The 22176-nt window shown below is 43.6% G+C and overlaps 1 protein-coding gene across 8 annotated transcripts in view; it reads left to right on the top strand.

Annotated features, from left to right (window-relative positions):
* cast (calpastatin) overlaps positions 1-22176 on the top strand; it is a 187096-nt gene that overhangs the window by 58276 nt on the left and 106644 nt on the right. For all 8 annotated transcript variants that reach the window (XM_080189093.1, XM_080189095.1, XM_080189091.1 and 5 more), the window contains exon 3: positions 6541-6606. In XM_080189093.1, the coding sequence (XP_080045219.1) occupies positions 6541-6606 (66 nt within the window). The remainder of the gene's footprint in view (positions 1-6540; positions 6607-22176) is intronic.

Raw genomic sequence — 22176 nt, 5'->3', positions numbered from 1 at the left:
AGAGCAAATATATTGTAGTAACTCTGGCCAGTGAGAATGCCAGCTCAGTTGGCATCTGGACAATTGCAGGCCATTTTCTTCTTTAAGAAATTACTTGATGGAAACTTTTCAGGGGAATGAAGCTTGCCATTAATTTTTACTCAGTTGTGGAACACCACTAATGGACAAGAAGCTAGAAGGGGAAGAAGTGAGATGATTGACTTTTTAAATTTGATTCTTGACATGAACAACACTGGTTCATATGTTGAACCATGTTATTGAGGTCCTGCGAAGGTGGTAACAGGATTTCTTGTAAGTATTTTTAACAATAGAATGGCTTTCTAAACCAGTCTGGTGGGCATTAAAAGTCAACAATGTGGGACTTGAGTTGGTTTAAGTCAGAGCAAATAGACCAGTTATCCTTTCCTGAAAGGTATTAGTGAACCAAAAACAGAAAATGCTGGAAAATCTCAGCAGGTCTGAAAGCATCTGTGGAGAGGGTATACAGCCCATGTTTCAAGTCAGGATGACCCTTCATCACAATGGGTGAACCAGTTGTTTGTTTTTGACCAGTGCATTGTAAAAGATTGAGGGAGAGAAATTAATTCACCAGGATGGTGCCACAATGGGACTAACAGCCTCCCAGCAGGAAGCAGACAATGCTGCCATTGTGGCTGTGAGGACCACCATGACCTTCACATTCTTTGGCGTTTCTTTCAGGCAAGAGCAGGTGACAATGCCAACATATCATAATTCACCATGCATCACTGTATCAGGGCAAAGTGCACCTGACAGAAACAAAACATGTGGATTTGTCAGGCTAGCGATTCTGAAAAATGCAGGGAGCCATTGACCGCACACATGTGACTCTCCAAGCCCCACCTATTATCCGGGAGGTGGACTATAACCACAAGGATACGACTTCCTCAACATACAGTTGGTATGTGACCATGCACAGCACATTATTTTGGTGAATGCGAGCTATCCTGGCAACAGCTACAATGTCTTCATGCTGCAATAGTCAGCTGTACCCATTATCTGTGAGTTGCCATGATGAACCAGAAGGAGGCGATTTGCTAACAAGAGCTACCCATTCTCCATCTGTTTCATAATTTCCTCCCCCACTTGAACATTCCTGGACAGCACATGCATAATGAGAGCCCTGGTACTATCAGGAATGTTATGGAACAAACCAAGGGCTTTCACACAATAGTTCCACTGCCTGGGCCATTCAGGGAAAACTTCCAGTACACACCAATCCGTGTCTCCAAATTTGTGATTAAGGGCTATTTATAGATATTTAGAACTTTATTTTACTTAATCTCAGTATGGCTCCTATGGTCTCATTATTGTGGATACTCGGTCAAACAGCACAAATGGTGTTAAGTGCAAAGGGTGGGTGAGAGTCATGCGTTGGCATGAATTGGTACTAAGTTGACATAGGGACCATTGGGATGGGTGGAATACATGAGTTGGTATGGATGATGAGTGGCTTCAGGAGAGTTGGTGGGGGGTGTGAGGACCTAATATTGAACAATACAATTGGGATAAAGTGGCAGAGAACTAAGGAGCTTTAATTAGCCCATCTCAACTATTGGCAGTGCCTATGACCATCTCCGACCTGCATCCAGGGATGATGGACTTGGCTACATCCTGCAACCCCAGCCTGAGCAAATACCAGGCCCCAAAGCTATTTGGGACACTTTTCTCGAGGCGGTTGCGCCAAGCCTGAAAATTTTCAGACTTGAACACTTTGCCTCGGAAGCAGAAAATCCAACTATACCCAATATTCTGGCTCCATAACTAGTTGATTGTTAATGAGCAATTGCTCAGCCTAGCTAGAGGGATTTGGATCAGTAAAATATTACAGCATTATGTTAAATCAATTTTCTATCAAGTAAAATGGGGAGGTGCGCTTACAAGGGCAAATGGGACTATGTTGAGGTGTGGATTTGGAGTTTTTTCTGGGTTTGTGGTCATGTTACTCAGAATTTTACCCTAATTCCAAAATGTTTTTGCTGGGACTACGACATCCAATTATATGGTATTTTACTTCAAGCCGTCCTTTGTCTGCATCAGCACAACTTCATGAATCAGGTTGGACTGACACCAGAACATGAATCATGCAGCAGTTTTTCATAATGGATTTTGTAAAGCAATGTGTGGAAACTGTGCTGTGTCTTGAGTGAGCTTTCCTATTTACTACTTGATTAATAGTCTGTTGAGACCATATGTATCTCAAATTTGCCAGAGCTATTTAAACTATTGGTTGCTTTTTTTAGTAGTGGGTGCTTTCCTTAGTGAGTTCTGTTACATAAATACATGGATCTGATGTCAATGACCTAGGTAACATGGCCATTCCTGCTAGCGATCTCTCCTACTCCTGATGAACTTGTTTCTGTTTTCAGCTAGTAACCATTTCCAGAACAGGAGTGGAAATCCTAGCTATGTCCTGCAAGCTGAGCGCGAGCAAATAGCAGGCCCTGAATGCTATTTTCTTGCATTCTGAATACCTGTGTAGCCGGCTTTATCTCCTGCACAGTTTGGTTAACTTGCATTAAAGCAAATGCTGCACATATGCTCCTCCTATTATTGCACTGACCTTGTGAGTCATACATGCTGATGTGGAAACCTACATTTTATTGTTGGTTTGGCATGGAAGTTTTTCACTTAATAAAGCCCATGTGTGTTTTATTTCTGTATCTTTGATCTGTGGTGTACATGCAACAGATTCATAACTTAAGAACTGGGAGCAGGAGTAGGCCATTTGGCCCCTCGAGCCCACTCCGCCATTCAGTAGGATCATGGCTGATCTTCTCGTGGACTCAGCTCCACTTACCCACCCGCTCACCATAAACCTTAGTTCCTTCATTCCTTTATCTATCCTTGCCTTAAAAACATTCAGTGAGATAGCGTCAATTACTTCATTGGGCAGGAAATTCCACAGATTCACAACTCTTTGTGTGAACTCTCCTAAATCTGCTCCTCCTTATTTTGAGGCCATTCCCCCAGTTCTAGTTTCTAGTTCATCTTTTAGCCCAAGAAACAGTTCTACACTCCTTCCTTTTATGATAATGGGAGTTGATTAACTCAGTTGGCTGGACGGCTAGTTCATGGTGTAGAGTAAAGTGGATTCACCGGTTCAATTCCCGGACCAACTGAGGTTATCTGTGAAGGCCTTGCCTTCTCAACCTTGCCCCTCACCTGAGGTGTGGTGATCATCAGGTTAAATCACCACCAGTCAAGGGGGAGAGCAGCCTATGGTCATCTGGTGACTTTACCATTACTTCCACCAAATAAATAGTCATAATTCCAGTGGGTGTCTGACAAAACCTGCCAGACAAAGGCAGTGACCTTGGAATTCCTGTCTGCCCTATGATGTTAAGGAGGCAGAGTAATGAAAAGGACTGCTTTATGCTGGAAGATCTTACTTCCCTGGTTCAGTCGAGACCCAGTGTATTACAGGAGGTTGGTGCTTTAATTAAAATAAGTTGTGCTGACCTCTGGTCTGGTGCGAATGATTCTTACCGAGGGGCTTCTCTGAAAGTAATTGCACAGAGCTGAGTGAGAATGTTCAGTAGAATAGAACATAAGAACATAAGAAATAGGAGCAGGAGTAGGCCTTCGAGCCTGCCCTGCCATTCAATAAGATCATGGCTGATCTGTCGTGGCTCAGTTCCACTTTCCCGCCCTCTCCCCATAACCCTTAATCCCCTCGCTTATCAAAAACCCATCAACCCGCGTCTTAAAAATATTTAGCGAGGCAGCCTCCACCACTTCAATGGGCAGAGAATTCCAGAGATTCACCACCCTTTGAGTGAAGAAGTTCCTCCTCAACTCCTTTCTAAACCGCCCCCCCTTTATCTTGAGGCTGTGCCCCCTAGTCCTACTGTCCTTTCTGAGCGGGAAGAGTCTCTCCACCTCTATCCTATCCATCCCATTCATCATCTTATATGTCTTTGGTGGTTATGTAATCTTTGGTGGTTCCTTTTTGGAGGAACCATTGAATTTCTCAGCTGCAAGGACAGGTGGGTGCTGTAGTAACACGAGAGTTCATTTGCTCTGTGTAAATTAAGTGCCCTCGAACTGGTCCCACAACCTCCTGCAGGGTGAACATTGGAAGGCAAATTCGAGGTGGTTACGTTGGAACTGTTCTGTATCAACTTCAGGATCACTGTGAACATAGGCCCCTCCCTCATTTAGTACACGTTCAGTATGATGATCAGTGAAGTTCATGTGGGAAGAAGGCATAGAACTGTAATGCCAGGTCTCCATCCAACTATACTGCCTGGAATTCCACGCAAAACTGTAACTGGACATAAATGTTCCTCTTCATCCACAGTTAGGCCCATCGAGTCTGCTCCGCCGTTTAATATGATCACAGCTGCCCTTCAATCTCAGTGCTGCATTCTCACACTCTCTCCGTATCCCTTGGTGTCTTTAAAGTGGAGAAATCTACTTATTTCCATAAATATACTCAGTGATTTGGCCACCTCGGCCTTCTGTGATAGAGAACCCCACAGGTTCATCACCCTCTGAGTGAAGAAGTTTCCCCTCATCTCAGCCCTAAATGGCCTACCCTACATCTTAAGACTGTGACCCATTGTTCTAGACCCCCCACCCAGAGGAAACAACATCCTTGCATTCAGCCTGCCCGACCCTGTGGTGTGAAGGCTTGTGGATGACCTCCTTATCCCATCACCAATTCAGGCCTTTAAGTGGACAATTAATGCCCACTTAAAATTCAGATCCCACTGCCACTGATATTTATCCAGTGGTCTAAGAGCTCCCGTTCTACCTCTGTGGGTAGCCCAAAACGTAAACCCTGGTATGTTTGCTTGCTGGCTTTTGAGGGTTCCCTCATTCAAAGGCACTGACTGCATGTTCCAGAACCAGAAATGGGTAGGGGGGCTGGGGCAGCACTAAGAGCCTCCACCCCACCTTTGCTGCTACCTTTTCCCTACCTTTCCTTCACAAACCCCCTCTTTTGGATCCCATCGATGCTGGGAGTGGCGGCAGATAAGGTCTGAAAATACCATGAAGTATTTTAATTTCCCAAATCCATTTCCAGCATGGTTGTTTGGCCGAGATGGGTTTGGCGCTGGTAGGTCTGTCTCCCCCCACAAGGTGGGTATCCAACTTGGCCTTGTTAAGAGTACCTTTAGACAGATTTTCTAGTCAGCCTGCAGTTTCCCAGTGTGACAGAGGACAGATCAACTGCTTGGAGGTGGACACCTGCCAGTTGTCCAAGCAGGTCTACAGGCTCTCATTGCCTGCCTGGGTGTTTCAAAGGCAGCTTTGGTGGTCTGGTTACTTTTATCCTTTTAAATTAATTTTTTAAAAAGAGGCTGAGAGGGCAACTTTTTGTTGAAGTGTTCTGGCTATGGAGATTCTGTGAATGTTTAGTAGTATAGAATCGTAGAATCCCTGCCATTCAAGGAGGCCAATTGGCCCATCAAATATGCACTGGCTCCAACAGGGCAGCTTCCCGGGCCCCAATCCCCATCCTCTATTTATAATCCCACATATTTACCCTGCTAATACTCCTAACTTACATATCTTGGGACAGTAAGGGGCAGTTTACCATAGCCAATCCAACTAACCTGCACATTCTTTGGATAGTGGGAGGAAACCAAAACACCCAGAGGGTGGGTGGCATCATAGCACAGTGGTTAGCACTGCTGCTTCACAGCTCCAGGGACCTGGGTTCGATTCCTGGCTCAGGTCACTGTCTGTGTGGAGTTTGCACATTCTCCTTGTGCCTGCATCGGTTTCCTCTGGGTGCTCTGGTTTCCTCCCACAGTCCAAAGATGGGCAGGTTAGGTTGATTGGCCATGTTAAAATTGCTCCTTAGTGTACTAGGATGCTTAGGTTAGAGGGATTAACGGGTATAATATGTAGGGATATGGGGGTAGGGCCTGGGTGGGACAGTAAGGGGCAGTGGTGCAGACTCGATGGGCCAAAGGGCCTCTTTCTGCTCTGTAGGGTTCTATGATTTTCAGTCTATCTATGATTGAAACGCACGTACACACAGGGAAAACATGCAGACTCCGCATAGGCAGCGACCCAAGGCTGGAATTGAACCCAGTCTCTGGCACTCTAAGGCAGCAGTGCGGACCACCAGCAAAATAGTAATATTACATCAATCTTCACTAGTGCTGCCTGACCCTTTTCTTTTTGGCATTTTCTGTTTGTATTTCAGATTTTGCTTTGGATTTTTCAAAGAACATATTGCTTGAGTAATTAAGCATTTTTTCACTAAGCTTCTTGTTGTGCAGGTTCTTTAAATGAAAGGAACCAGTTTGGGATAATAATTATACTTACATAGATGTGTTAAAAATTACCTTTGCCTGTTTAATATTCTTGTTTTTTAAGCTTCTTGGGGATATTTTAAATGTTTTAGAAATTAACTTCATACACTTGCTGGTCTCTAAGCCAGTTCATTAGCCAAGTGGGATGAATTCAGATGTAGCTAATTACATTTTTGTTTCTTAAATAAATAAACAATGAACACTGTTTACGGGTATCTGATCTGAAACTTTATTTTGTCCTTTTCCAAAGGAAAAGCCAAAAGTTAGTCAAGATGCTAAGGCTGCAAGTTCTAAACCAATGAGCTCAACTAGTAAGGTAAGTTTATTTATATTATAACAGCTGTGTTGTTTAAAAAAAGGCAAAGTATTCACATGTGACTATCTGTGCTCAAATTACTTTTGATCACATTCCACAGATTGGGAGGGGCATTATTCAGCTGTAGACATGTTAAGAAACGTTAATGATGCATATGCATTTTTATTAGCCTAGAACAGATAAGCATAGAAAGGACTCAGGCTTCATTGAGACTTGGGCAATATTGAACTTTGTTTCTCCTTGCAGTTGTATTTATGGTATAATTTAAAGTGTCTCCCATTAGCAGCAGCTGTAATTAAAATGGGTAACTCCTTTTCAAAAGTGGCAGTAGCTGCCTTTCCTGAAACAGAATTTGTGGTTATGTGAGGCTTTTGCATGATGGTGGGAATCTGCTGGATAGAGAAAGTTTTGGAGAATTAGCCCTGTAATAATTTGGCTTCAACCTACATTCCTCCCTAGTGAGGCTCCATACTTCTCAAACTATTCAGATATTATGGTGTCACCAGAAACACCACAAACAAAAATAATGGTCTGGATTTTCTGATTGACAGATTGGAAAAAAATAGGCTAATAGTTTCTAGACCAAGAGAAATGGCTTGAGGACAGTTGGGATTTTATGTTGGTGAGCAATCTGGGTTTTTGGTTGTTTACATTTTTGGACCCAGGAGAATTGACATTGAAATTTGACTCTGGATATTAAACAGATGAAGTAGAGATTGTGATACATACGTGATCTTTTGCATTTACAAGGCTGAGGGCAATAGGTAAAATATTTAAAGAGAAAAATATCCTGGAGTTTAATTTTGCTTGTTACAGTTTAGAGTCATATGCTTTACAGTTAGTAAAAGTCAACAAATTATAAAAAGACGATTGCATTTTGAAATTGGCATTTAAAGTCACCATTACTTTCTGTTGAAGTTCAAAACAAACTAAGCTTGTAGCATTGTCACCTTCAAAATTTGCTGTAAAGTTGGGTTTATTTAAATTCTTATAATGGAATATTCATTTTAAGAACATAAGAAATAGGAGCAGGAGTAGGCCATCTAGCCCTTTGAGCCTGCCCCGCCATTCAATAAGATTATGGCTGATCTGTCGTGGCTCAGTTCCACTTTCCCGCCCTCTCCCCATAACCCTTAATCCCCTCTCTTATCAAAAACCCATCAACCTGCGTCTTAAAAATATTTAGCAAGGCAGCCTCCGCCACTTCAACGGGCAGAGAATTCCAGAGATTCACCACCCTTTGAGTGAAGAAGTTCCTCCTCAACTCCGTTCTAAACCGTCCCCCCTTTATCTTGAGGCTGTGCCCCCTAGTCCTACTGTCTTTTTTGAGCGGGAAGAGTCTCTCCACCTCTGTCCTATCCATCCCATTCATCATCTTATACGTCTCAATGAGATCTCCCCTCATTCTTCTAAACTCTAACGAGTACAAGCCTAGTTTATTCAGCCTCTCCTCATAGCTCAACCCCCTCAACTCCGGTATCAGCCTAGTAAACCTCCTCTGCACTCCCTCCAAGGCCAAAATATCTTTGCACAGGTGCGGCGCCCAAAACTGCACACAGTACTCCAGCTGCGGCCTCACCAATGCCCTATACAGCTGCAGCAAGACCTCCCTACTTTTATATTCAATCCCCCTCGCTATGAAGGCCAGCATCCCATTCGCCTTCCTGACCACCTGCTGCACCTGCAAGCTGGGTTTTTGCGACTCATGCACAAGGACCCCGAGGTCCCTCTGCACCGTCGCCTGCTGCAGTTTTTCGCCACGTAAGTAATAGTCCTTCCTACCATTCTTCCTACCAAAGTGGACCACCTCACACTTGCCAACATTAAATTCCATTTGCCATTTCCTGGCCTATTCGCCCAGCCTATCTAGATCCTTCTGTAGTCTCTCCACACCCTCCGCACAATTTGCCGTTCCCCCAATCTTGGTGTCATCAGCAAATTTCGACACCCTACACTCGGTTCCCTCCTCCAGATCATCTATATGAATGGTAAAAAGCTGAGGCCCCAGCACCAGTCTATGATAAAAGCAAACTGCAGATGTTGGAAATCTGAAATAAAAAGAGAAAATGCTGGAAAAGCTCAGCAGGTCTGGCAGCATCTTTGGAGCGAGAAACACAGTTAACCTTTCGAGTCAGTACATGGGCTCAAAGTATTAATTGTTTCTCTCTCCACAGATACTATCAGACCTGCTGAGCTTTTCCAGCATTTTCTGCTTTCATATTTGTACTTTTCAGTCTTGTTGCTTGCAGCTAAAGTAAAAAATGTTTATTTATTAGTCTCAAGTAGGCTTACATTAACACTGCAATGGTTATCCTTGTGTGCCAATGATACAATTGTAACTCCCGTCTGATCTGTACCATTCCACCACAGCCTGGTTGCTAGGTGGATGAGTTCAGTGTTATTGTGCACATTAGTAACTCCCTTGCACTTTTACATTTCCTGTTTGCTTGTTTGTCACCTCATGAGATTTACGTGTGGGTGTGTCCTCTTGAACGATTAAGAGCTGAGCCTCACAACAGTGTTTATATTTTTAATTTACTTCCTTTCACTTTTCTCCTGAGGAAAATAGTTGTTGTTAGGATATAGGCTGTCCGGAATATATACAAATATCTTTTCTTCATACATGAGGTTTGATAGTGAAGGTCAGGGTACAGGTATCTATCAGAGACATCACAATAAAGTCTGTCTCTACTTCTTGTTCTGTCTGAGATTTTTTTCCTTCACAGCTCGGACAGTAAAATGATTGAATAAATCACGAAACCTATTATAAGAACCTGCCTTCCACTATTTCAGCACACACATGTTTTGTCAGAGGTCACTGGTTACTGTCAATTGCAATAATTCCACTCCACCCAAATTTGGGTGGAATTTTCCAGTTCTGAAACAGGCAAAGTCCCGGGTGGGACGGAAAATTTGGAAAGCCTTTGACTTTTAATGCCAAAAGAGAAAATGCTGGAAAATCTCGGCAGGCCTGGCAGCATCTGTAAGGAGAGAAAAGAGCTGACGTTTTGAGTCCAGATGACTCTTCGCCAAAGTCATGTCTTGGTTTTGACAAAGCGTCATTTGGACTCAAAACATCAGCACTTTTCTCTCCTTACAGATGCTGCCAGACTTGCCGAGATTTTCCAGCATTTACTCTTTTGGTTTCAGATTCCAGCATCCGCAGTAATTTGCTTTTGTTTTTGACTTTTAATGGTTTTCCACTTGTTCCTGCCCTGCCTGTGTAGATGCCAGTTGGCAGGGCCCTGTTTCCTCTTCTTTCTGGCCACGTAGAAAGAAGGAGGGAAATTCATCAGGAAAGTCACAATCTGATACTTGCTAGAGTATTCATGGCATCTGTTTCTATCAGTTCAGTTCAAAAAAGTAGCAATTATGGCATCATAACACATTGACTTCTATTGAGGTGCCAACCCAGTCATGTTACAGCACAGGACCACATTGCTAAACAGTGGCAGCAGCATACTGTAAATAGACTTAAGCAATCCTACAACCACTCAATCAGATTGAAATTCTATAATTCTACCATATCCAGTCATGAATGGTGGGCAATTAACAAGCTTGAGAAGGAGAAGCCACAAACAGCCCCATCTTCAATGATAGAGGAGCCCAGTATGTCGCTGCAAAAGACAAGGCTGAAACATTTGCAACACAGTTAGCCAGAAGTGGCTAGTGGATGATTCATCTTGTTCTCCTCCTGAGAACCCACCATCAAAGATACTGGCCCTCAGTCAATTCGTTTAACGCCAATTGATATCAAGAAATGGATAAAATGCTCAATGCAGAAAAGATGATGGATTCTGACAACATGAAAGCTATAGTCCTGAAGACTTATTCTCCAGAACTAGCTGTACCCTATCCAAACTGTTCCAGTACAGCTACAACACAGGCACCTACCAGACTAAGTGAAAAATTGCTCAGGTACATCCTGGCCACAAAAAAAAGGACATCAGTTGAAACTCATTCAAAAGCAGAGTGATAGAAGATGCTTTGGCCAGTGCTATCAAGTGGCATTTATTCAACAATAATCTGCTAACTGACCCTCAGTGTGGGTTCTTCCACGGCCATTTTGCAGGCAAGAAGACCTGGATAACATTGAGTTTTGGACTGATATGTGGCAAATAACTTTCATACAAATGCCAGACAATGATCATTTCCAATAGAAGGAGTCTAACCGCTTCCCCTTGATATTCAATGACATTACCATCCTCAAATTTGCTGCCATCAAAATCCTGATGCCAACAATTAACCAGAAACTTAATTGGACCAACCATATCAATACTGTGGCTATAAGAGCAGGTCAGAGGCTGGGAATTCTGTGGTGAGTAACTCAACTCCTGACTCCCCAAAGCCTGTCACTATCTAAAGACTCACGTGATAAGTATGATGGAATACACTCCACTGTCCTCATTGAGACAGCTTCAACAACACTCAAGAAGCTCGGGTGGAATTTTCCATTCACGTCTGCCCCAAGACCCAAAGTTCCCACCCAAAGTCAATGGACCTTTAAGTGGTTAATTTATGAGTTTGGACCCCTATCTCTGTTACATTTTGGAATCAGCCACAAAGATATAGGAATTCAAGCAACAGGAAGATCCAGAAGAATAGGAACGACTTTTGAACAAATGTATTAGAAATTGCTGTGTGTGTGTGTGTGTGTGTGTGTGTGTGTGTGTGTGTGTGTGTGTGTGTGTGTGTGTGTGTGTGTGTGTGTGTGTGAGAGAGATAGACAAAACCCATAAGAAATTGGAGCAGGAGTAGGCCATCTAGCCCTTCGAGCCTGCCCCACCATTCAACAAGATCATGGCTGATCTGAAATGGATCAGTTCCACTTTCCCACTTTCTCCCCATAACCCTTAATTCCCTTGTCTATCAGAAACCTATCTACCTGTGACTTAAATATATTCAGCAAAGTAGCTTCCACCACTTCAATGGGCAGAGAATTCCAGAGACTCACTACCCTTTGAGTGAAGAAGTTCCTCCTCAACTCTGATCCAAACTGCTCCCCCCCCCCCCCTTATTTTGAGGCTGTGCCCTCTAGTTCTGTTTTCCTTTCTAAGCAGGAAGAATCTCTCTACCTCTACCCTGTCTAGCCCCTTCATTATCTTATATGTCTCTATAAGATCCCCCCTCAGCCTTCTAAACTCCCAACGAGTACAGACCCAATCTATTCAATCTCTCCTCATAGGCTAACCCCATCATCTCCGGTATTACCCTGGTGAACCTCCCCTGCACTCCCTCCAAGGCCAATGTATCCTTTTGCAAATGCAGTGACCAAAACTGCACACAGTACTCCAGTTGCGGCCTCACCAGTGCCCTGTACAGTTGCAGCAAGACCTCCCTGCTTTTATATTCTATCCCCCTTGCTATAAAAGCCGACATTCCATTTGCCTTCTTGATCACCTGCTGCACCTGCAGACTGGGTTTTTGCGATTCATACACAAGGACCCCCAGGTCCCTCTGCACCGTAACATGCTGCATGTCTCCTGACCTGCCAGCCATTCTTCCTTCTAACAATGCAGTCATAAAAGATCCAAAAGTCAAAATAAACAACCTCCATTGAAGCCACTTGAGGAGCAATAAAAGGGCTCCTTGTAGACAGCTCAGCAACAATGGCATCAGCTAAGGCTGTGAGCTGCAGAGAACATGATTTAAAAAAAATCTCTTAAAGGTGCAATAATGTCACAGAACATTAATGGCCCAAGTGGTCGTACCCCGAAGGTAACCCGTAAAACACCTTGGAAGGCCCATGCATTTTTATATACAAATTGCCCTGGAATTTTGATCCTGTATCTGGAACCCTCCGAAACTCTAACTTTAAATCTAGAAACTTTGGATGGTTCCAAATCACTTAGAATAGTTACCCAAGAAAAGTTAGAAGGAATAAAAGTAGTTATAACTCTTGGGTAACTGTACTACTGAATGCTGGTTCACCACTGGACTCCACAACTATTCCCCCTCCATGCCTCCTCAAACACCTGAAGCCATGGCATGGTTTCCCCGATGTTCCTACGCTACAAGGGAAGCACTCCAGGAGCAGGTACGCGCCACATTTCTCAGGAGACTGGATTGGAAGTCGAGTGAGAAATGTGGGACTCCAGTGTAAGGTAAATAAATAGGATTGGAGTGACAATCTGACAGTGATTGCCACTCTTCCGAAAATTCCATTCTATATATTTTATAACATTTATTTAGGAGAGGGGACAGATCATTTTAAATCTAATTTAAAAGGAGCCTGTTTGTTGAATTGGTGTATAATCCACATCCAGTATGTTTCACAGAAATAGTATTCACTTTCTAGCTGTTTAATGGATGAATGCAGTTGTTACTATTTTTCTAATTGCTAATCTCAGCTAAAAATGCCTTGGTTTTAAAATCTCCATCTGTGTTTAGAAATTGCTCCGTGGTCTTGCCCAGCCCCTTCATCTGGAATCTTTTCTGGCCTTGCAACGCTTAGGAGGTATTTCTGCTGATCTAATTCTGGTATCTCGAGTATCCCCGATTATAAGTGCTCCACCATTGGTGACCGTGCTGTCGGTTGTCTGAATCCTTAGCTCTGAAATTTGCTCCCTATACCGCTCTCTCACTCCACCCCTCTCTTTAAGACGCTCCTTAAAATCTATGGGCAGAACTTTCCCATCCCACCTGCCCCGGGAATCGTAGCAGGCGGGACAGGACCACGCAAAGTTCCGATGACCTCGGGCAGGATTTCTTGGTCTTGGGGCAAGCGCAGCCAGAAAGTCCCACCACATGTTTTTAACTCAGTATTTGGTCATCTGCTCAAGTGTCATGAGTTTTACTTTATAACACCTCAGTGAAGCACCGTGGAGCATTTTGTTACTTTAAAGACACCATATAAACACCATGATGTTGTTGCACTTGTAATTTCAGCCCTGAATAATTATCAGTCTATTGAATGTGGAACTCTATTAGCTTCTGAACTTGTTTAGTTGGAGACCAGGCTCTGGGAAGACTGGTCTTCAGCCTTTTTAACTAAAGAATCAAGCAATTCAACCAAAGAGTTTTTAAATTAATGGAAAATGCTGTATTGTTTACTGCTAGTGTTTTTCTGTTACTTGCGATATAACTGTTTTGTAGCTTATAGCTTAAAGCATAGTCTGTTAGAATGTTTGTGTTATGTGGCTCAGATTAGACTTGAGCGCATTTGGGAGTGAGGACTGGCTTTATATTTCTCATAGTCTCATGGATGTGAACCACAAAATTCACTTGAGGAGGAGTTTTCTTGGAAATGGGTGGAACAAGAGGAGGTGAAGCAGCACAGGAGGTGTGCACTCACTCCTTTGGGAAGGGTGCGGCAACTGTGAGCTACCAGCACTCAGAGTATTCTGAAAGTATTTGGATTCTGGAAAAAGAGGGCAGTAGCTATGTCACTAGGGAAATGGAAGTTAATGCTACAGATTGGGTTGGAAACAGAAGTCAATGTTTTGAAACAGTAAAGTGGATTTGTGTTATAATGTAAGGTTTCTACATTGTACCTCAGAGTTTGTAACTAATCATCCTGAAAAGAATCCATTATTTTCAAGTTTAGAGGTGAGTAGGATTCTTGTACACTTTAATACTTGAGTTCGATATCTAGGCATTCGCCTTCAGCAAGCAGCTGCTTTTATTTTTGTTTTTGTTAAGTTTGAATGCCGTGAAGTAGCTCATTAACTGTTCATTCTGGACGTTGAATCTCTTATAGTTACTAAGGCACTGAAGTTCTTGTCAATAATTTTAGTGAAAAGATTGGCATGAGCTCAAAACAGAAAATCTTAATTAGTGTTCGCAGCACCTTGTTCATCAAAGTAAACAGCAGGCGGAATTTCACCCACTTTGCTGTAGATATTTGTTAATGTGAATTGGGTGTGGAATGCATTGGAAACGGTTTTTCATTGTCCAGGCATGTTGGCGAAGTGCATCATTTATAATGTAGCAGATTGCAGTTCTCATTTTCAGTGTACAGTTCTGTGGGGCTAAAATTAAAGTTCACTGCAGGGAAATGCTCTGCCTTCATTGTTCAGATAAGCTGCAGGGAAGAGCATAATTTGGCTTTGGTCTAGATATCTCTTGAGCAACGATAAATTTGTATAATTGTTTTCCTAGAAGCTCTTCAAAATATCAAGATAAGCGCTTGAATAGAAAATATTTGCAGGGCTTTGGGGAAAGGGGCAGGAGAGTTACTAGCTGAAATGCTGTTGCAGAGAGCCAGCAGGAGACTGGGCTAAGTGGCCTCTGTCTGTGCTTTAACGGTTTTTTGATTCTTTGACAAGTTTTTCATTGAAAATAAAGTGTCGTTGATTAGAATCCAGAGGCAGGTGGAAGACGTGACACAAAATTTCTTGTTCTGTCAGCAACTACCAGCTTGCATTCAAGGATTGGAATGTATTAATTACATGACGATTCCTCAAGCAGCTTTATCTGAATCTAAATACAGGAACAAATACTGCAGACTCTGGAATCTGAAGCAAAAACGGAAAATGCTAGAAAATCTCATCAGTCTGTAAGACCTGCTGTGATTTTCCAGCATTCTTTGTGTCTAGATGAATGCATTCTTGGTCAGTTGTCTAGGGCTAAACCAATTTTATCCCCATACTTGCAGCCTATCTTAAGAATGATGGCACAGAACAAAACTATTGCCTGATGCTGATGCTTTGGTTCCTAATGTGCAATCCATGTCAGCCTTTCATCGTTTAGGCTTCACTGTCCTGAAATTTCAGTAACTTGCTGTATGTACTTCATTCAGCAGCTGGATCGCTGTTCCTTCCGTCCCCTTTGGCAACTCAGCCCAGAATTATCTAACCTGTTTCTTTGTGCTCCCTTTAGCAGCTTGCACTGCTCCACCCAGCAGTCTTTCCCAACCTTAACTGCACCCAGGATAGCCCCAGTTGCACCCTGTGTCCTGCCCACTCTATCGGCTCTTCATTTCAGCTGCTGCTGGTTTTTGACTGTTCTTGTTCATTGTGTTTGTGATCTTGTGAGTTGATGTAGTTCAGCATTATTGCCAACTAGCATGTTAGGGGATTTAATTCCAGCAATATCAACCAGACCAGTCTCTTTACTCATCTTGATTGATCCACCCAGTCCAAGTACTTCTTGGGCCACTTGAATGATAACAGTTGATACTTCCTAAATGTTTCCTGTTAATCAACCCAACCACCAAGTGCCTGTCTGCTCACTAGCTGGCTCAGCCCACCTTGCCTGATAGTTTCAAGCACACTTATTTCTCAAACTAACCCGCGAGTTACCCCAATCTCGTCTGTCTACTTTCAGGCTTCTTGGTACGTACAATGATCAATCATTGGCCCCTGTGCTGGCAAGTCCCCCAAAGCGATGTCTAACTCCCTTGGCCAACGGTAATCCTTGCAGTAAATGCTGCCAGGTTACAGACTTCCCCCTGTTGTGAGTAAGGGCCTCAATAAACCTAAGGGGAAGTGGACTGCCCCATGCTTCCACTGCTCCCTCTAAAATGGGAGATAGATTGAGATGGATGGTGGGCAGCATGTAGGCTGTGCTGTGCATTTTATGAGTCTGACCTGCCTTCACATCAGTGGGTGGGGGACCATAAAGTTTTTCCTGATTCTATGGAGCCACTCCAATTTTCTCATAGTGGCATTTCAACAATTCTAATCATTAGTTGGAGGCCACAGCACCATGGCATGGTGGTTAGTCACTGCTGCCTCACAAAACCAGGGACCTGGGTTCAATTCCAGCTAAAGACAATTGTCTGTGGGGTGTTTGCATGTTCTCCCTATATCTGCGTGGGTTTCCTTTGGGTGCTCTGGATTCCTCCCATAGTCCCATGATGTGCAGCGTATGTGGACTGGCCATGCTAAATTCTTTGTCCCAAGGTGTTGAGGTTAGAGGGATTGGCGGGGTAACTGCATGGGGTTATGAGGTTAGGGTGGGAGGTGGGCCTGGGTAAGATGCTCTGAGAATAATGCAGACTCAGCGGGCCAAATGGACACTTTCTGCACTTCAGAGATTCTATGATTCTATGAGATTGTTGTGTTCTTGTGACATCCTGGCAAGTGTTTTTCAGCACAGCCAGGATGGCAGCAAGCTGACCTTGCTTGAAAACAGTATGAATTTCCACTGCAGCACCCAGACATCAGAAGGCTTCTGCCATAGAAACAGAAATATTGACCTATTGACCATCAGACACTGTATCATGGCCACATCCTCAGTGTCCTGTTGGAGTTGCCCAGTACTCTGATGGAAGGAGTGGGCTTCAAGATCTACACATTGCTCAGAGCGAAGACTGGTTCTGGCCTCCTCAAAATTTCAAGCAGACTTTCTGACCAGCCTACAAATGCATAAACCGTTTCATTGTGCATTCTCATCAGCCTTTCTCTGTAGCCTGCCCTATGGAAGTCCTCATTTGAGTTACAGAAGCAGAATGTATAGGTGACCTCGTTCTCAATCACAGTGGCATTTGCTCTATCCATGTCCTGATTGCAGTCCATTCATGCCCAGTGCCTCAGCCACATAGATCATGCCTCTGAGTTATCCTCTTCAATACACTGTCAGTACTTGAGCTGGCAGCTGTAAGTGTGAGAGTAAGTGACTTTGTTTCTTCTTTATCACTGTCTTCCTGCTGTTTCAGCTCTTCAGTTCTTTTGCCCCTGGCTCCCATGCCCTGTAAAATGAGAAAGCACCGGGATAGGATTTTGGGGAGTGGGCGAGATGGGGAAATAAGTGGCGCACACTTACACCATCTACACCTCTGAAATACAAAGAAAATATGGGATGGAGGGGATGTGAGGAAGAGGATTATGAGGATATCATCATCTTTTTCTGCTTCTGTGGGGTTAACAGCATATAGTCGCACCAGTCAGTGAGTTTCTGCTGCCTCCAGTTGTGAACCACTTGTCCTGCAAGAAAGATGGAAGTGTCATTGAGTGCTATACAGTATGGGTGGTGTGGTTCTTGAGTTTAAATAGCTGGCAATGTACTAACTATAAGGTGTGAAGCTTCCAGCAGTGCCAAGTTTGTGAACGTGAAGCGAAAGCTGTGAATGTCAGGTACGAGTCCTCACTGATAGTGATTGTTGATAGATGGATTGATGGATAGGAGGATTGAGCAGTGTGTGAAGCTTATGGGGTCTTTGGTAGACAAGGCATTTGAAGAACCATTCACTGACTGTGACCACTTGTAAGCTCACTGAACGTTTTGAGGCACAGCGCCTAGGTCCGCGAGTCCCAACTCTTGACATTGACTGTCATGGGTACTTGGTTGACACTGCATTCTCAGAATTTGTCTTGGAGGCCGCTGTGCCATATCATACAGAGGGATCTGGGCGTGCAGATCCACAGTCCCCTAAAAATGGCAACACGTGGCCAAGGTGATTAAAAAAGCATACAGCATGCTTGCCTTCATAAAAACATGGAAAATAGTAATAGATAACAATTTGCCCCAACAGTTTTCTGTGGTAGAGAATTCCACAGGTTCACAACTCTCCAAGTGAAGAAGCTCTTCTTCGTCTCAGTCCTGAATGTCTTATCCCTTATTCTTCAACTGTGACCTCCTAGTTTTGCACTTCCCAACATCGGGAACATTCTTTCTGCATCTAGCCTGTCCAGTCCCATCAGGATTTTATATATTTCTATGAGATCCCGTCTCGTTTTTCTAAATTCCAGTGAGTACAAGCAGGGGCATTGAGTACAGGAGTTGGAAAATCTATATAAAACTTTCTTAAGGCCACATTTGGAGTATTGCGGTCAGTTCTGGTCACCACACTACCAAAAGGACACGGAAGCTTTGGAGAGAGTGCAAAGAAGGTTCACCAGGATGTTGCCTGGTCTCAAGTGTGTTTGCTATGAAGAGAGATTGAATAAATTAGGATTGTTTTCACTGGAAAGACAAATGCTGAGGGAAGACTTGATAGAGGTCTACAAAATTATGAGAGGCATTGACAGGGTAGATAGTCAGGGGCTTTTTCCCAGGGAGGAAGTGTCAATCAAGAGGGCACAGGTTCAGGGTAAGAGGAAGAAAGTTTAAGGGAGATGTGCAGGGAAGTTTTTCACAGAGTGTGATGGGTGCCTGGAATGCACTGCCAGAGGAGATGGTGGAAGCAGGCACATTGGCCACATTTAAGAGGAATCTGGATAAGTACATGAATAGGGAGGGAATAGAGGGATACAGATAGAGGAACATTAATTTGAAAACATTTCTCTAAATGTGCAATGGGCAGATTCTTGAGGCAGGAAGGGTAGTTACTGAAACACGATGGTGGTGGACTGGAACCCTGCCACTTTCCCACCTCCATTAGAATTGAGTCCTGGGCAGGAAGGCCCACGGTCAACCTTCCTCTCCCTGTGGCCCACTGACCAACCATTTGACAATTACGTGAGGGTCTCATCTCACCACTGCTCAGATTAACCAGCTGCACTGTGACCTGCACAGCAGCTAGAAGTGTGTGGCCATTTTATCACCTTATGTTGGGAGTGGGGGTTGTGATGAAATTCCTCGTTCGAGGCACTGAATACCTGATTGAGTGATGGACATTAGTAAGGAGTGGTCCTTTGAGAGCCAACCCCTGGCCCTTGCTGCTGACTCCCTTGCATTTTTCACTCTGCAGTACAACACCTCCTCTCTCTCTCTCTCTCTCTCTCTCCCCCCCCCCCACCACCATCTTGTCACATCACTTACCTGTAAACCTAGGTTGCTCCGTGATCCTGCTGCTTTGGTGCCTGTCCTTCCAGCACCAACCCCAGCCTCCCCAGTGGTGCTGCTGAGCAGAAGAACTGCCAGCCTCAGGCTGGCAGCTCTCAGCAGTAAGACGTCTGCCCTTGGAGTCTTTTTGAGTCTTGATTCCAGGGAGAAGGCCCATCACTGGCTGTCACCCTCTTGTTTTGCTTGTGAATTGGCAAGTCTTCCTGAAAAGAGGCTGCGTGGGTCTCTTCCCACCTCTCCAGTCAACAAGGAGACACTTGACTTCTCCACAAAATGCAATGCAATCTGTCTTGACAATTTTTTACCTGCTTCCTCATTACATTTTCTCCACTTTGCTAGCAAAAACTATAAAATAGTCTGGTGTGCTTGACCAAAGAACTTCTTTTCTACCCGACAGTTTGCAATAAAAACCTCCCATGACACCAGCTCTATGCAGGTGTCCTTGTGACATTCATGCTTCATGAAATGTTACCATCAGGGTCTATAGTGAGTAACAATGATGAAGAGATTCCTGATCATCCATGCTGCATGCTTCCCATATCATTTTTGCACATTTGTCCTCATCCTGCCACAAAAAAAGCAAGGAAAGCCATTGTAGCAGGCCGGTATTGCAAAACCTGCCCAACCATAGGCAGAAGCTGCTGCTATCATGTTATTATCCTGAGGCATGTCCTTTGTTGTAGAAGAGTGTTTTTCTTCTCCATTTCTTTTCATGGCATCTTATTTACACTGGGGTGAATTCAACTCGCTATCCCAGTCAGACAACTTGCAAAATTCTAAATCTGACTATGTTTCAGAACACTTATGTCTTGCCTTAAGTTTTTTGCTATTATATCAGCTGATATTTGGTTGAATCATTGCCCTATTACACGTTTAGAAACGGTGGAAATATAATTTGGAGGGGCTTCTGTGTCTTTCTGATTTAAAGAACTGGGCTAACCAGGGCATGTAAAATAAATAAAAATGATTACTTGGTAGCAACAATGATAAGTTGTTTTAAAGTACTAACACTGTCTACAAAAGTGATTTATTTTACCACTGAAATGCAGTGTTTTTGCATCCAGTTGAGTGTTTGCACTATTTGAACACTGGAAGTACCTGGCACATTTGTGTAAGTCCTCAAAATCACACACTTACTGTAAATAATGATGCATTTCCTTTGTTTGGAAAGTATTGAAGTTTGCTGAAAGTGGAATCCTTGCATCTGGCTGGAGAGATGGTGAGATACCCACGCTGCCTCATTTTGAGAAAGCCTACCAAACCACAAACAAACACAAACAAATGGAGCAGTGCCAAGGCTGGTTGTGAGGCTTCCCTTGGCATCAAAATTCATTTTTTCAAAAATTGCATCTTTAGCTGTCCAGGCTTCCCTAATCGCATGCATTTACACATTTGGTAATGGCCACCAGAATTGTGAACAGCTTGGCCTGGTAAGGCAAGTGCACCGCAAACATACTGCTTCTGTCAAGGGCCAGAGTAGGAAGGGGACCGTGAAAATTGCAGCCATAAATTTTATTTCCCACTCATTTTTTGCAATGTATTTCGGATAAGCCTGGCCTCCCACTCTGGTTGTTACCTTTGGTATTGCCTTTCTCTCAACACTCTTAAGTCCAAGGCGCACAGACTTGAAAGGATGTGGTGAACCTCCTGGAATACAAAGATAACACCAGGTTTATTTTCTGCACTGTAAACTGTCTTCTTAAAAGCCTCTCTCCTGTCCCCTCCAAGTTCCAACATCAAGTCCTAGGAACTTATGGACTTTGTCACTAAGATATTTCATTGTCACTAAGACTATCCTGCTTCTGCCACATCCCTCCTTTCCACCAATCCACTTGGCCAAGCTTCCTTCAATACTCCCACTGCCCTCTCCCTGAACTCTCATCTTTTCTTTCTCTCTTATTTTCCCTCATGCCATCTTGTCCATGAGACTTACCTCCTTTTCTTTCAGATCCTATTCCCGTTAAACTGATGAGTGCCCAACCTCCCCTCCTTCCCACACCCCCATGTCAGCTGATATTGTAAATGGTTTTCTCTCCTTTGCATCAGCCACCATTATACCACTGCTCAAATAACCCCCCGTCATCCCTGCAAACTACCATCTTCAACTTTTCCTCTGAACAGTAAGTAGTCTCACAACACCAGGTTAAAGTCCAACAAATTTATTTGGTAGCACGAGCTTTCAGAACACTGCTCCTTCATCATCACTTGCCTACTGAAGGAGCAGTGCTCCGAAAGCTCGTGCTACCAAATAAACCTGTTGGACTTTAAACTAATGTTGTGAAACTACTTACTGTGCTTATCCCAGTCCAACACTGGCACCTCTACATCATTTTCCCCCGAAGCCCTTGAACATATTGGCACCCTCTCAAATCCATTCCTATTTTCCTAGAACTCCCATGTTTGAATCTCTCCAATTGGATTTCTATCCTTATCGCAGTACCAAAACAAAGTCAGAAATGACAAACGACGGCTTTGACAAAGGATCATCTGGACTTGAAATGTCAGCTTTTTTCTCTCCTTACAGGTGCTGCCAGACCTGCTGAGATTTTCCAGCATTTTCTCTTTTGGTTTCAGAAATGACATTGTGTGACTGACAAAGGTAAACTTTCCCTCCTTCTTCTGCTTGGCTGTTTGCAGCTTTTGACATAGATGACAACACCATCATTCTTGAACACCTCATTCAGCTGAGTGGTTCTGTTCTCACATGGTTACATTCTTGTCTAGCTCATCATAATCGAAGTATCACTTGAAATGGGTTTTCTTGCTGCTCCTGCACCATTAAATCTGTTATTTCCCCAGCGTCTATCTTTGGCCCTCTCCTATTTTTCATCAGAATGCTGAAGGCACAGCATTAGTTTTCACTAATGATGTCCAGCTTTACCTCAGCACCACCTCTATCAA

Source organism: Carcharhinus amblyrhynchos, chromosome 5 (genome assembly GCF_965287045.1).
Source record: "Carcharhinus amblyrhynchos chromosome 5, sCarAmb.v2.hapA, whole genome shotgun sequence".
In the NCBI taxonomy this organism is placed as follows: Eukaryota; Metazoa; Chordata; class Chondrichthyes; order Carcharhiniformes; family Carcharhinidae; genus Carcharhinus; species Carcharhinus amblyrhynchos.
The sequence above is the reverse complement of the archived record's forward strand: the minus strand, read 5'-3'. Positions and strand labels throughout refer to the sequence as shown.